This window comes from Phyllobates terribilis, unplaced genomic scaffold (assembly GCF_046119375.1).
Source record: "Phyllobates terribilis strain yellow unplaced genomic scaffold, ASM4611937v1 Scaffold_3__8_contigs__length_932513732, whole genome shotgun sequence".
Classification (NCBI taxonomy): domain Eukaryota; kingdom Metazoa; phylum Chordata; class Amphibia; order Anura; family Dendrobatidae; genus Phyllobates; species Phyllobates terribilis.
In genome coordinates, this window is record NW_027362763.1 from 96,574,788 (window position 1) to 96,590,023 (window position 15,236).

General features: G+C 37.6%; 1 protein-coding gene across 3 annotated transcripts in view; it reads left to right on the forward strand.

Annotated features, from left to right (window-relative positions):
* The window catches only part of KLHL29 (kelch like family member 29), a 1,034,900-nt gene that overhangs the window by 810,507 nt on the left and 209,157 nt on the right, over positions 1-15,236 (forward strand). For all 3 annotated transcript variants that reach the window (XM_073674052.1, XM_073674053.1, XM_073674055.1), the window contains one exon: positions 1,543-1,681. In XM_073674052.1, coding sequence (XP_073530153.1) covers positions 1,543-1,681 — 139 coding nt within the window. The remainder of the gene's footprint in view (positions 1-1,542; positions 1,682-15,236) is intronic.

Here is a 15,236-nt window from a genome sequence, read left to right on the forward strand (position 1 = left end):
TCTAAATTCATGATGTCATCATATTAGGTTCTGTGATGTCATTAGTCCCAGCACAGTGACACAACCTCATCTAGAGCAGAAAATAAGTGTCCTACATTAAGTGATATCACCACACCAAGTTCAGTGATGTCACTAGTCCCAGCTAAAAGACACAACTACATCTAAAGCAGAAAACCAGTATCCTATATGATGTGATGTCACTAATCCCAGCTAATTCCACACTTAGGATAATGTCAGTGAGTTTCCATTACACAAAGAATCAATCTGTAGATCATTATTTAAAACAGAAAAAAAGTGACCTGGATTAAGCGATGTCACCATAACAATTTCAGTGAAGTCACTAGTCCCAGCTCAGAGGCAAACCCAGACCAACCTCGGTGACATTCGATTTTGAGGCATTGATAGACCCTCATCTACAATAGTATAATAGAAAACAAGTGTCCTACTTTAAGTGATGGCACCACAATAAGTGCAGTAATGTCACCAGACTAGGTGCAGTGATGTCACCACACTAGGTGAGGTGATGTCACCACACTAGGTGCAGTGATGTCACCACACTAGGTGCAGTGATGTCACCAGACTAGGTGCAGTGATGTCACCACACTAGGTGCAGTGATGTCACCACACTAGGTGCAGTGATGTCACCATACTAGGTGAGGTGATGTCACCACACTAGGTGCAGTGATGTCACCAGACTAGGTGCAGTGATGTCACCACACTAGGTGATGTGATGTCACCAGACTAGGTGCAGTGATGTCACCACACTAGGTGCAGTGATGTCACCACACTAGGTGCAGTGATGTCACCAGACTAGGTGCAGTGATGTCACCACACTAGGTGCAGTGATGTCACCATACTAGGTGAGGTGATGTCACCACACTAGGTGCAGTGATGTCACCAGACTAGGTGCAGTGATGTCACCACACTAGGTGATGTGATGTCACCAGACTAGGTGCAGTGATGTCACCAGACTAGGTGCAGTGATGTCACCACACTAGGTGCAGTGATGTCACCAGACTAGGTGCAGTGATGTCACCACACTAGGTGATGTGATGTCACCAGACTAGGTGCAGTGATGTCACCACACTAGGTGCAGTGATGTCACCATACTAGGTGATGTGATGTCACCACACTAGGTGCAGTGATGTCACCACACTAGGTGATGTGATGTCACCAGACTAGGTGCAGTGATGTCACCACACTAGGTGCAGTGATGTCACCATACTAGGTGATGTGATGTCACCACACTAGGTGCAGTGATGTCACCATACTAGGTAATGTGATGTCACCACACTAGGTGTAGTGATGTCACCACACTAGGTGCAGTGATGTCACCAGACCAGTCTCAGTCTACCGTCTAGAGCAAATTAGAAAATAATAAACCGTCTGATTGGTTACTATGGCATGCACAGGTTGTCCCAATTTTCGTCAACTGTTTAATTTTTGATTTTTCTACTTTATGAAAGAGAAAAAAAAAATAAAGAAACAAAAAGCTCATTCTTAATTGGAACCCTGGCAATGTCTGTCTTCTCTGTTCTGCAGAAATGTTGAAGGAACTGAACCAGCAGCGCAGATCGAAAGAGTTTACAGACCTGAAAATTATTGTTGAAGGAAAAGAGTTTGAAGTCCATCAAAATATTCTATCTTCCTGCAGCTTGTATTTCAAGGACCTGATTAAAAGGTTTGCCTCCCTTCCAGCTGTGATCTGGTCTGTTCTTTTGTAGGGCGCATATGTGTGGCTTTATTTTTTATTTATTTTTTATTTTTTTATATCTATTTTTTTTTCTTTTTTTTTTTCCTTCCCCTTTCTTGCAGGTCTGTGAAGAATGAATCTCCTTGTCACAGAGCCAGTAGCCATTCTTTCCAGTTTTCTTGAATGTACTTTCTAAATTGAAACCATTGAATACTTTTGCCACAGACTCCTGCAGAGTACTTATTTCTGGCGCCCAAGTTTAGCATCCACCACCCACACAAAAAGGCTTTTTTTTTTCTTACTCCCACTCTTCTGTAAGATAAAACACCCGCCTGACTCTTTAGAGGTTAAACACATGGCCCCGCTATTACCGTAATTAGAAAGTAGATCTGACTTTATTAGTATCATGCCGATATAAGTAAACAAGAAAAAACAAAAACCGCCTAAAAAATAAATAAAAAAATCACAGAATAAGTGGCATTAAAAGTCCATGTTAATTGATGGCTTCAGCAGTGTTTCATAAGTCCCCAGCTAATTTCCACTGCAGCCAATTTATAGAATAATTCCGCTGTCATTACTCTAATGCGGAGCTTTGTGCAACCGCCACGCATCAAATTAATTGTCTTTAGAAAGAAAAAAAATACAGATCGCATCAAAAATCAATTGCATGTTCACTTAATTAAATATATCCATCTAAGCAAAGCAATGACTGTCAGTAAGGTCAGATCATGAAGACAGCTTCTGTCATCTGCCATCTTTTTTGTTCTTTTTCCTTTGTAACCCAATACAAAAAAAATATCTTTTTGTTCTTATTACCAGGATCATTTTTTTTATTATTATTATTATTTTACACTATTATTTAAAATTATTTTATTTATTTTATATTATATTATTCTTTTTTATATTCTTTTTTCTATTATTTTATTACATATATAGATATATATACAATAAAAATAGTAAAAAACATATAATATAAAATATTTTTATTATTTTATATTATTTAAAATTATTTTATTTATGTTATATTATATTATTCTTCTTTTATATTATTTTGTATTTTATTATTGTGTATATATAAATATATATACAATAAAAATAGTACAAAATATATCATAATATAATATAAGATAAAGATTTTTTGTATTATTTTATATTACTATTTAAAATTGTTTTATTTATATTATTATTTTTTATCTTAATTTTATTGAATATATATATATAATAAAAATAATATAAACAAATAATAATATAATATAATCTAAAATAATGTAAAATAAAAAACATATCTGGATAGATTTTTTTTGTATTTAAAATCCATCTAGACTAGATCTATGTTTTTTTTATTTTATATTATTTTCTATTATATTATTATTTTATATTATCATTTTATATTATTTTATATCTATCTCTATATAGATAGATATAAAATATTAAAAACTAATATAAAATAATAATAAAAAATAATAATATAAAAATAATATATATATATATATATATACATATATATATATATATATATATATATACATGTTAACTAAATAACAAAAAATCCATCTAGACATGTTTTTTCCATTTTAGATTATTTTTTAACAGACTAAATAAAATAAAAAATCCATCTTTTATAATGTAGGCTAGAGTAGGAGAGTAGAATCAAAAAATGCCCTTTAAATAATAATAATAAAAAATAGTAATAATAAATTTAACACCTATTTTTCTCAAGCGTTGAAAAATTAATCCTGGTGCATTCTTTGCTTTGCAGCATGGCCCTGAGCTGAGAGCCAGAGCAGGAGGGTGATAGCCGTGTGCCGCGAAGACTTCGTGTTACCATTGCTTGCTATGAGAAATACTGAATTTCTATAAACTAACACTGTAGAAGTGACATTTTCCTTTCAGGAGATTGATGCATCTGCTCCCTATTTTTTCTTATTTTTTCTTATTATTATTTTTTATTTATCCGATGACCGATCTAGAGAGATGTGTGTATAAAACTGTACTATTTTAACTCTCTGTTGACACGGTAGGCCTTTGATGGTGTGTGTGAACCGGCTGTAGTGTTTTTTGTGTGTCTGTTTACTTTGTGTTTTTATGTGTTTGGATGCTTCCCCCCGTCCCCCGTTATCTTTTGCCCTTTTTCGCAGCTTAATATTCACAGCAGCGTCTGATGGCTGTTATCACTTAAAAGTACAGAGGCTACTTATTCCGTAGATAATAGCAATGGATGGAGCCCTCTAGCCTTTTTCTGTAAAAAAAATAAGAATAAAAAAATAAATAAAAAAATCTTCCCGCTCCTCTGTGTTTATACTTTTGAAATTCAATTTATTTTATCACTTAGTGGATGAAATTCATCGGCTATTTTCTTCTTCCCAGTGGAGCAGGGTTGAAAAAAAAAATATTGTTGCCTTTATCTAGCCAGTCCGCAAAGTAGTTGGAAGTTTTATGAGCGTGGGCCTTACTTAATTTTTTTTTTTTTGCCTTTTCGTCATTTTAACAAAAAAAATGAGACTCAAATTAACACCACATGGATAAAACGATAGGCTTCCTGGCCATATTTGACTTTTTTTTCTGAAAGGTCAATGTTGACTTGTCAATAGGGGATGAGGGAAATATACTTTATTTTTAATTTTCTGCTGATGAATTTTAGAATTTTGTTTTATAGGTTTTCAGTTTTTTTGTGTTTTTTTTTAAAAACAAAAAAAATTTCAATCACCACATTGACATATACAGTACAGACCAAAAGTTTGGACCCACCTTCTCATTTAAAGATTTTTCTGTATTTTCATGACTATGAAAATTGTACATTCACACTGAAGGCATCAAAACTATGAATTAACACATGTGGAATTATATACTTAACAAAAAAGTGTGAAACAACTGAAAATATGTCTTATATTCTAGGTTCTTCAAAGTAGCCACCTTTTGCTTTGATGACTGCTTTGCACACTCTTGGCATTCTCTTGATGAGCTTCAAGAGGTAGTCACCGGAAGTGGTCTTCCAACAATCTTGAAGGAGTTCCCAGAGATGCTTAGCACTTGTTGGCCCTTTTGCCTTCACTCTGCGGTCCAGCTCACCCCAAACCATCTCGATTGGGTTCAGGTCTGGTGACTGTGGAGGCCAGGTCATCTGGCGTAGCCCCCATCACTCTCCTTCTTGGTCAAATAGCCCTTACACAGCCTGGAGGTGTGTTTGGGGTCATTGTCCTGTTGAAAAATAAATGATGGTCCAACTAAACGCAGACCGGATGGAATAGCATGCCGCTGCAAGATGCTGTGGTAGCCATGCTGGTTCAGTATGCCTTAAATTTTTAATAAATCCCCAACAGTGTCGCCAGCAAAGCACCCCCACACCATCACACCTCCTCCTCCATGCTTCACGGTGGGAACCAGGCATGTAGAGTCCATCCGTTCACCTTTTCTGCGTCGCACAAAGACGGTGGTTGGAACCAAAGATCTCAAATTTGGACTCATCAGACCAAAGCACAGATTTCCACTGGTCTAATGTCCATTCCTTGTGTTCTTTAGCCCAAACAAGTCTCTTCTGCTTGTTGCCTGTCCTTAGCAGTGGTTTCCTAGCAGCTATTTTACCATGAAGGCCTGCTGCACAAAGTCTCCTCAACAGTTATTGAAGAGATGTGTCTGCTGCTAGAACTCTGTGTGGCACTGACCTGGTCTCTAATCTGAGCTGCTGTTAACTTGCGATTTCTGAGGCTGGTGACTCGGATAAACTTATCCTCAGAAGCAGAGGTGACTCTTGGTCTTCCTTTCCTGGGGCGGTCCTCATGTGAGCCAGTTTCTTTGTAGCGTTTGATGGTTTTTGCAATTGCACTTGGGGACACTTCAAAGTTTGCCCAATTTTTCGCACTGACTGACCTTCATTTCTTAAAGTAATGATGGCCACTCGTTTTTCTTTCCTTAGCTGCTTTTTTCTTGCCATAATACAAATTCTAACAGTCTCTTCAGTAGGACTATCAGCTGTGTATCCACCAGACTTCTGCACAACACAACTGATTGTCCCAACCCCATTTATAAGGCAAGAAATCCCACTTATTAAACCTTACAGGGCACACCTGTGAAGTGGAAACCATTTCTGGTGACTACCTCTTGAAGCTCATCAAGAGAATGCCAAGACTGTGCAAAGCAGTCATCAAAGCAAAAGGTGGCTACTTTGAAGAACCTAGAATATAAGACATATTTTCAGTTGTTTCACACTTTTTTGTTAAGTATATAATTTCACATGTGTTAATTCATAGTTTTGATGCCTTCAGTGTGAATGTACAATTTTCATAGCCATGAAAATACAGAAAAATCTTTAAATGAGAAGGTGTGTCCAAACTTTTGGTCTGTACTGTATATACAGTATGTCAATTTTTGGTTGATGGGGCTGGGTGAGGGCTTATTTTTTGTGCCCTGAGCTGACATTTTTATTGACACCATTTAGGGGTAGATACGATGTTTTGATCGCCCCCTTATTGCAATGTTGTGATTAGGCGAAAAAACGTAATTCTGGTATTTAGATTTTTTTTTCATCGCTCTGTTTACTGATCAGGTTAGTTAATTTTATATCTTGATAGATCAGACTTCTATGGATGTAACGATACCACATATGTGTATTTTTATTTATTTTTTCTTTTCACTGTATCTGTTAGTCCCCCTAGTGGAATTGAACCTGTGATCATCCAGTCGCTTGTGCTATGTACAGCAATATTGAGGTACTGCTGAATACAGCAAATATCACAGTCTCCTATAAACACCAGCCAGAAGCTGGTATTCACAGGAGGACCATCATGACAAGCACAGGGATCTTCAGGAGACCCTTGGTGTCCCACGATCGCATCACTGGGGTGCCGATGGGCGCAAAGAATGATGCTCCCCCTGCCAACGCACTGTAAATGCCGCTGTTAGACATTGACAGCGGTATTTAACAGGTTAACAGCCGCAGATGGACATCCACTCTTAGAAGCTAATGTTGGTTGTATATCAAGATATCATCTGCCGGGCAAGATGCCTTTCCTAAACCCACATCAAAGTCAGGGAGCCGGCATATGATGTATCTGCGTAACTGAGTCTGTAAAGGGTTAAAAAGACAGTGACACACCTAGGTCTGTCAAACCTATGGGAAAAGCAGCAGGACAGACAGCTATGTGAAGAGGTTACACAGTCACTACATCAGTAAAATCATAGGAAATTGTTAATGAAAGCTTCTTTATTTTGGTTTTGCATAAAGAAAGCAAATAAAAACAAGTGCAAAGGTTGGTATATATATATATATATATATATATACAGTGCTGGCCAAAAGTATTGGCACCCCTGTAATTCTGTCAGATAATATTCAGTTTCTTCCTGAAAATGATTGCAATCACAAATTCTTTGGTATTATTATCTTCATTTAATTTGCTTGCAAGGAAAAAACACAAAAGAGAATGAAGCAAAAATCAAATCATTGATCATTTCACACAAAACTCCAAAAAAGGGCCGGACAAAAGTATTGGCACCCTCAGCCTAATGCTTGGTTGCACAACCTTTAGCCAAAATAACTGCGAACAACCGCTTCCGGTAACCATCAATGAGTTTCTTACAATGCTCTGCTGGAATTGTAGACCATTCTTCTTTGGCAAACTGCTCCAGGTCCCTGATATTTGAAGGGTGCCTTCCCCAAACTGCCATTTTGAGATCTCTCCACAGGTGTTCTATGGGATTCAGGTCTGGACTCATTGCTGGCCACCTTAGAAGTCTCCAGTGCTTTCTCTCAAACCATTTTATAGTGCTTTTGGAAGTGTGTTTTGGGTCATTGTCCTGCTGGAAGACCCATGATCTCTGAGGGAGACCCAGCTTTCTCTCACTGGGCCCTACATTATGCTGCAAAATTTGTTGGTAGTCTTCAGACTTCATAATGCCATGCACACGGTCAAGCAGTCCAGTGCCAGAGGCAGCAAAGAAACCCCAAAACATCAGGGAACCTCCACCATGTTTGACTGTAGGGACCGTGTTCTTTTCTTTGAATGCCTCTTTTTTTTTCCTGTACACTCTATGTTGATGCTTTTTGCCAAAAAGCTCTACTTTTGTCTCATCTGACCAGAGAACATTCTTCCAAAACGTTTTAGGCTTTCTCAGGTAAGTTTTGGCAAACTCCAGCCTGGCTTTTTATGTCTCGGGGTAAGAAGTGGGGTCTTCCTGGGTATCCTACCATACAGTCCCTTTTCATTCAGACGCCGACGGATAGTACGGGTTGACACTGTTGTACCCTCGGACTGCAGTGCAGCTTGAACTTGTTTGGATGTTAGTCGAGGTTCTTTATCCACCATCCGCACAATCTTGCGTTGAAATCTCTTGTCAATTTTTCTTTTCCGTCCACATCTAGGGAAGTTAGCCACAGTGCCATGGGCTTTAAACTTCTTGATGACACTGCGCACGGAAGACACAGGAACATTCATGTCTTTGGAGATGGACTTGTAGCCTTGAGATTGCTCATGCTTCCTCACAATTTGGTTTCTCAAGTCCTCAGACAGTTCTTTGGTCTTCTTTCTTTTCTCCATGCTCAATGTGGTACACACAAGGACACAGGACAGAGGTTGAGTCAACTTTAATCCATGTTAACTGGCTGCAAGTGTGATTTAGTTATGGCCAACACCTGTTAGGTGCCACAGGTAAGTTACAGGTGCTGTTAATTACACGAATTAGAGAAGCATCACATGATTTTTCAAAGGGTGCCAATACTTTTGTCCACCCCCTTTTTAGATTTGGTGTGGAATTATATCCAATTTGGCTTTAGGACAATTCTTTTTGTGTTTTTTTCATTGAAGACAAATTAAATGAAGAGAATAATACCAAAGAATTTGTGATTGCAATCATTTTCAGGAAGAAACTGAGTATTATCTGACAGAATTGCAGGGGTGCCAATACTTTTGGCCAGCACTGTATATATATATATATATATATATATATATATATATATATATATATGTATATATATACAGTATATGTTGTGTTTTTCTTAAATATATCCCTATGACATATTAAGATGTTTTTGTGAGGATTTGATACATATGGATAACTTTGCACTATATTGTTATTCAGCTTCTTTCTTTATGCAAAATAGAGCAACTTTCATTAACAATTTTCTATGATTTTACTGATGTAGTAGCTGTCTAACCTCTTCACATAGCTGGCTCTCCTGCTGCTTTTCTCATTGATTTGACAGTGCACTGCACCTAGCTGTGTCACTTTCTTTTTAAGTGTTACAGATAGCAGGAGTGAATATGGCAGATCAAAAAAAAATAAGAAGAAAATACATATATATATGGAATTACATTGTAATAATGTATTAATTGCTGCTAATTTTTACATAAAATGCTATCATGAACACCATTGCCCATGTAGGCCTTAAGAAAATGAAACAATCTTCTAGGTGTATTGATCCGTTCCTTTAAAATATATGAAGAACATTTTAATAAATGAGTATTATTACAATATGACTATTTTAGATTCTTAAAAAAAAGACATAATAATTTTATTTCTAAAATAAGTAACAACTACCTTAATTAAGAAACCTCTTGATTAAAAAGAAAAGATTCTGACCCTTATTTGCAAGATTATTTAAATATTTGAAAATAATTGATATTTTATGCGTAAAATTATATTTTACCTCTTTGTTTCTGCATCACACGGTATTAGAAAAAATAAATCTGCGGGATGTGGTAAGCTCCAATGGAAAATATGTTTAAAGCATTTGTGAAGGTAAATTTTAGCATATCCAGTAAGCTGTCACATCTGTCTTCTTCATAACTTCTCTTCTAAAAGAAAAAAAAAATGGATGAAATCTTGAATTTGTGTTTTATTATTTCTATTGAATAAATCAAAGAAGGGGAGAGGGAGGAAGGCGTCTTTTGATTTATAATGAAATATTTGATAGATGATGCTGGGAAGTACACCGACTAGTTATTTTTATTATTATTTATTTATTTTAACATGCCATTATTTTATTTTATTTTTTTGCATCTTCTGTCTCCACATAAATCTTTTTTCATTTTTTTTTTTTATAATTCTCTCTCTTGCCATTCTTACAGTACTTTCAAGATTTATCCTTTCTTGATAAAAGGAAAGTTCCTTGAAGAAAGTAAAAAGGCGGAAAAAGTTTGAAAGAAACTCCGTACTTTTGAGGCTTTGTGAAAAAAATAAGAAATGTTTGAAGGGATTGTTCAGGATTAGAAAAATATGGCCGCTTTCATTTAGAAACAGGGTCACACCTGTCCTTGTTTCTGCCATTGCAGCTCAGCTAAATTGAAGGGAATGGGGTTGAGCTGCAGTACCACACGTGACCTGTACAGAAGTGTGGCGCCGTTTTGGGAGGAAAAAAACAATATTTTTGTAATTTTTAACCATTTGTTTTTCTGTAAAATGTTATATAAGCCATACAAAAAGCCTAATTCAGTCCTCTCACTTAGGACCACACTTTTTAGGGTCCAGCTGTTGTGGCTATTTATGATCGAAGGATGATTGAGGGTGATGGGGGCCCCCGTTGGCCCATTGCTTACCGCTATAGCCACAATCCACTTGGTTTAAGTTAATAGGGTACTTTTTAGCTTTCATTTAATTTTTTAGAGGGCTGTGCTCTTAATGTACCTACTGCATGATTATATTGCCATGCCTTGTATTTTAACAATTCTTAAGCACATTTTCTTAGCACTTGCCTTGTGCAGTTCATCAGTTATTCCTCCTGGAAATCGATGGTTAGTTACCAACTGGGCATAACATTATACCTGGCAATAGGGTGTGTCTATAAATAGTATGGGATCTAAGGGGTAATGTTTCTCCTTGTGGAGAGTGACATGCAAGGCCTGGCATGTCAGAGTGAGTTGACTTATACATGCTATGCATGCTCCTCTGGGAAATTAAATATGTAAAATTGTCTATTCAGAGAGGAAGAGGACTAAAATTCTAGCGCCACCTATTGGAAGTAGCAATCCCATAAGTCAATATCGACCCTTTAATGAGCCTTGTCCTATGACTTAAGATGAAAGCCAAATCAGAATCTCAATTTGCAGACACAGTGTTTCGGGGTATTGCCCCTCATCATGCAATGCTTGGCGTATCACTCTCCACAAGGAGAAATGTTACCCCTTAGATCGCAGTCTTAAGCCTCTCATATAGCCAAATCAGATCTCACGCTTTACACTGATGAGGAGCAACACCCTGAAACATGTGTCTGCAAATTAAGATTCTGGTTTGGCTTTTATCCTAAGTCATATTACAGGGCTCGTTAAAGGGTCGATATTGACTTGTAGGATTTCTGCTTCCAACAGGTGGCGCTATAGAGTTCATGTCCTCTTCCTCTCTGAAGAGACAATTTGCATATCTAAATAGTATGGACACTGTCAACCCGAAATGGACATTGTACAATTAACCAGGTACATGGCAGCACCCAGTTATCAGCTATTTCCAGGAAGAATAACAGAGGGACTGCGTCATCCAGATTTCTAAGAAAAATATACACTGCAGCACTGTGAAATGCTTAAAAAAAACAGTAAAACATACAGGCCAACCTGTTCTACATGAGTATAAGACAAAAGAGCAGAACAGTCAGTAGCAAAACTACAACAGATTGTTCTTTTAATGCTAAATTTGCATGACCAGAAAAGAAGCGGAGAGGTCCACTGGCATTTATTAAGGTCCGAGCACCGACTGGCTGCAATATATTTATTTTACACACAGACAAATAGTCACTGGAATGAAGACGGTGGCCTCCCGTGGCCTTTTTTTCCATTATGAAATTTCTTCCCATGTGCGCTCGGCAGATATTGCTCTGAGCGTAGAATGAGGGATTTGGGAGTAAATCTAACTTTGCTTTATCCTTTAAAGTTGTTTTTTCTTTTTTTTAAGTAATTTAAAAAAACCAATACAGCACAGAGTATAAAAAAGGCCGCGGGACACAAGAAATGTGTAGGGACAAGTATAGAATTTCATTTTATGGCTGCCATGTTGGTAGAAATTAGATTATTTTATACAAAACTTTTTTTTTTTGAATATCAGATTGGCAGCATTGTGATAATATTTTACTAATTTGCATAATGACTGCCCATGAGGAGCTTGATCATGCAGAAACGTATTAAATAGTTTTTCTAGAAATCATAGTCTGAAAGTCAATAAAATTCTGAGCAAAAAGCAAAAAAAAAAACAAGTAAAAAAAACATACTGCCCTTTACTAAGCTGTTACAATTTTAAAATAAAATGTTAAATAACAAGTAACTCACCGAATATTCCTCCCTCCAGCACGGGGTACGAGCAGCCATCTTCTAAGGATAAATCTTGGTTTTAAAAGTACTGATGTTTTGCAGTCCATAATTTTTGGTAGGTGTTTAGGTGTTTGACAGCTTTATTACATGTGAGGATTGTCTGCTTCTTACACATTCCTCACATGTAATAAAGCTTTCAAACAGTCGCAAATCATACACACGGGAGTGATTCAAACATATCACCAAGCACGCTGTATATACTCGGTGCTCGCCCGAGTATACTCGGCGAAAGGGTTAACAAAACATACTCGCTCATCACTAGTCCCTACTGATGGACTGTTCTATAACAGTAGGGATTATTGGCAAATATGAGCTGGAATCCACACAAACCCTAAAAAAAATAGAGTTAGAAATAGAAGATGCATGATAGGACCCAAACCATAAAGGCATGCAGAGGCAGTGATTCATGAGAAGACCCCAAATCCTCAAAACTAGACTAGGTTTATATATAGGGATCAGAGGGCCAAAAACCAGCATCATGTTCAGGAGAACTGCGAGATTAAAGGAAATCTGTCAGCAGGTTTTGTTATGTAATCTGAAGGAGCATGATGTTGGGAGACATCCTGATTCCAGTGATGTGTCACTTACTAGGCTGTGTGTTGCTGTTTCAATAAAATCAGTGTTTTATCAGCTGGAGATTATCACTACAGAACTAGGCGTCTCATACCTCCTGGTCCAACCACACCCCCTCCCTGGTCCAACCACACCCCCTCCACTGATTGGCTGTTGATATACAGTGCACACAGAAAACTGCCAATCAGTAATGTGGGTGGGGTTATACACAGCTCTGTATTCTGAGCTCTGCTAGATCTGCAGTAGAGAAAACAGTGATTATATCAGAATGACAGAATGTAGACCAGAAAGTGACACATCGCTGGAATCAGGATCTCAACCCCTACATCATGCTGTCTTAGATTACATAGCAAAAATTTGATGATAGATTCCATTTTAAGGGGCTAGCCACATTTATTTTTACTTAAGTGCATATATTTGGGGCTAAAATAATTTTTGCAATTTTGTTTAATTAAAAAAAATGCATTGTTTGCCTTCTTTAGTCTCGTGTTGCACTGACAGTGAACTTGTTAGCTTGTTCTGACCATCTGATTGAGCGTTTCTAACTCTACTTTATCTGTCTTTTTCTGAGGTCCACTCAGATAATTTATGAAAACAGATCACATCAAAGTTGAATGTTCAGGGAAGCAACATTCCTGTAAATGGCAAAAGGTGCAAAAATTTATTTTGAGCCCCAAATACATGCATTTAATAAAAAAAGAAATAAATAAAGGCCTCAAACGTGGGCAACCCCTTCAAGACTAGTGTAAAATTATTATTTTTTATGTAAAGGGTCAGGTCTAATTCTTTAGGTATTAGTTGTGCTTTTATTGGGGCTTAGGATCTACAAGGTCACCTGTTGTGAAGTGGGATTCTTTGGATCGGTAGGAGACTTAGTGTTAGGGTGCCCACACATTTATGTCATGTTCAACCAATGATCTTTCATGGGGTAATCTGACTGGCTTATCTAAGAGATGGACTCCTATTTGGAGAACAGTAGTCTCCTGAGACTTAAGCTTCAGATAGAAAGGAAAAAAGTGGAATACCAGCCTCATATGTATGCATGGCTCTCCATTCAAGGGGTTGTGCAGATTGTTTACGAAAGTCTGCAATCACTCTATGTGCAGACTTATAAATCCCCACGTTGCGCACTTGTGCTTGCTGTCAGGATTCTCCAATGCAGGTGGCAAGAGTGGTCAGCCATGTTGCCCACAAGTATGCAATATACGTAGTTCTAGCCACATTCCGACTAGACATGTGCAGCATCACGTCTAGTTGGAATGTGGCAGGAAGTATGCATATTGCTTCTCTCCGGTCTCGCTTTCGGCACTGGAGAATTCTCACAGTTCACAATGATTCACAAGTCTGCAGTCACAGAGTTAACCCCTTTAATGTCTATGGGTTTTAAAGAGCTGAGCAAGCATGCTCCTATAAATTTACCATAGAGGTCTATTGTGGAAATACCTCTCCAAGGCCAGATTTCCATACTCTACTTTAATGTAATTTTCTAAACAACCCTACATGTAAATGTTGCTATATATTAACCAGGAGAGAAGTCATTCCCCCGTTCATGCTGCTATTACAAGAAAGTAGCAATTGACTTGATTACACTTACAGAAAATAGTTCTGGAAGTCTCACAATTAGATGCGCTAATTGTCTGTAACCCTTTTAATGCTGCAGTATTCCCTTCTCATGGGGCATTATTTTGTCCTGAAATATTCTTTTCCCGTAGTTGCTTGCTTACTTTACAGGATTTCGTACGAACTCTGCCCCCTTAAAAGCTTGATGCGTATCACAAAGCCAGAGAAATGCATTTATCCCTGACGATATAAAGCAGGGAGACGTTTCAGGTTACAACAAAATCAAATAAGTGGAGGAGATTATGTCGCTTCCTGGATGAAGTGTTTAAAAAAATAAATAATATTGAGTGGTCAGAGAGTTATCTGAAGAGACGAGAGCGCTTTGTATTCAGCATTGCTATCCAAACGTAGTGACAAGGAGCGGCAGTGTCAGGGGTCTGGAAAGAAAGAAATAATAAATAACTGGGGGTCTTAATTTTTTTTAAAGGGAATCCGTCAGCAGGATTTCATCCCCCCAAACTATTTATGTTACTCTTTCAAAGACAAGTCCACAATACCTTTACATGGCCCGTCCTTTCCTGAGAAATCAGCGTTTGAGTTGATAAGCAAATGAGGCTGCAGCGCTATAGTAGTTATAGTGAAGCCTCTGTCACTCCAGCTCTACTCCCTACCTAGCACCACCTTGGCCTGCTTGAGTGACAGCCTCCATGTTCTGTAAATACAGGCAAAGGAGTCGTCAGTCAAGCAGGAGGAGCCATCACCGGACGGGGAATAGAGCTGGAGTGACGGAGGCTTCAGATCTACACACTCATTTGCATATCAATTTAAACATTGATTTTCCAGTAATGGAGGAATGCACTGGCCATATAAAGGTGTTGCTGGACTTGTCTTTGAAAGAGCTACAAGTGCATATAAATAGTTGGGGGGTTAAAACCCTTCAGACAGATTCCCTTCAAATTACTTACTACTTTTAATAGAAGCAAAGTCTAATTTATGGTAAAATTTAAGGTTACAAAACATCCAAAGAAAAAAAAAGAAGCAGCACTACAAGTACGTATAAGGTAACTCTACAGTACGTAAAATTGGTTATTATCTTTCTTTTGAACAGTTGAGTGACAATCATG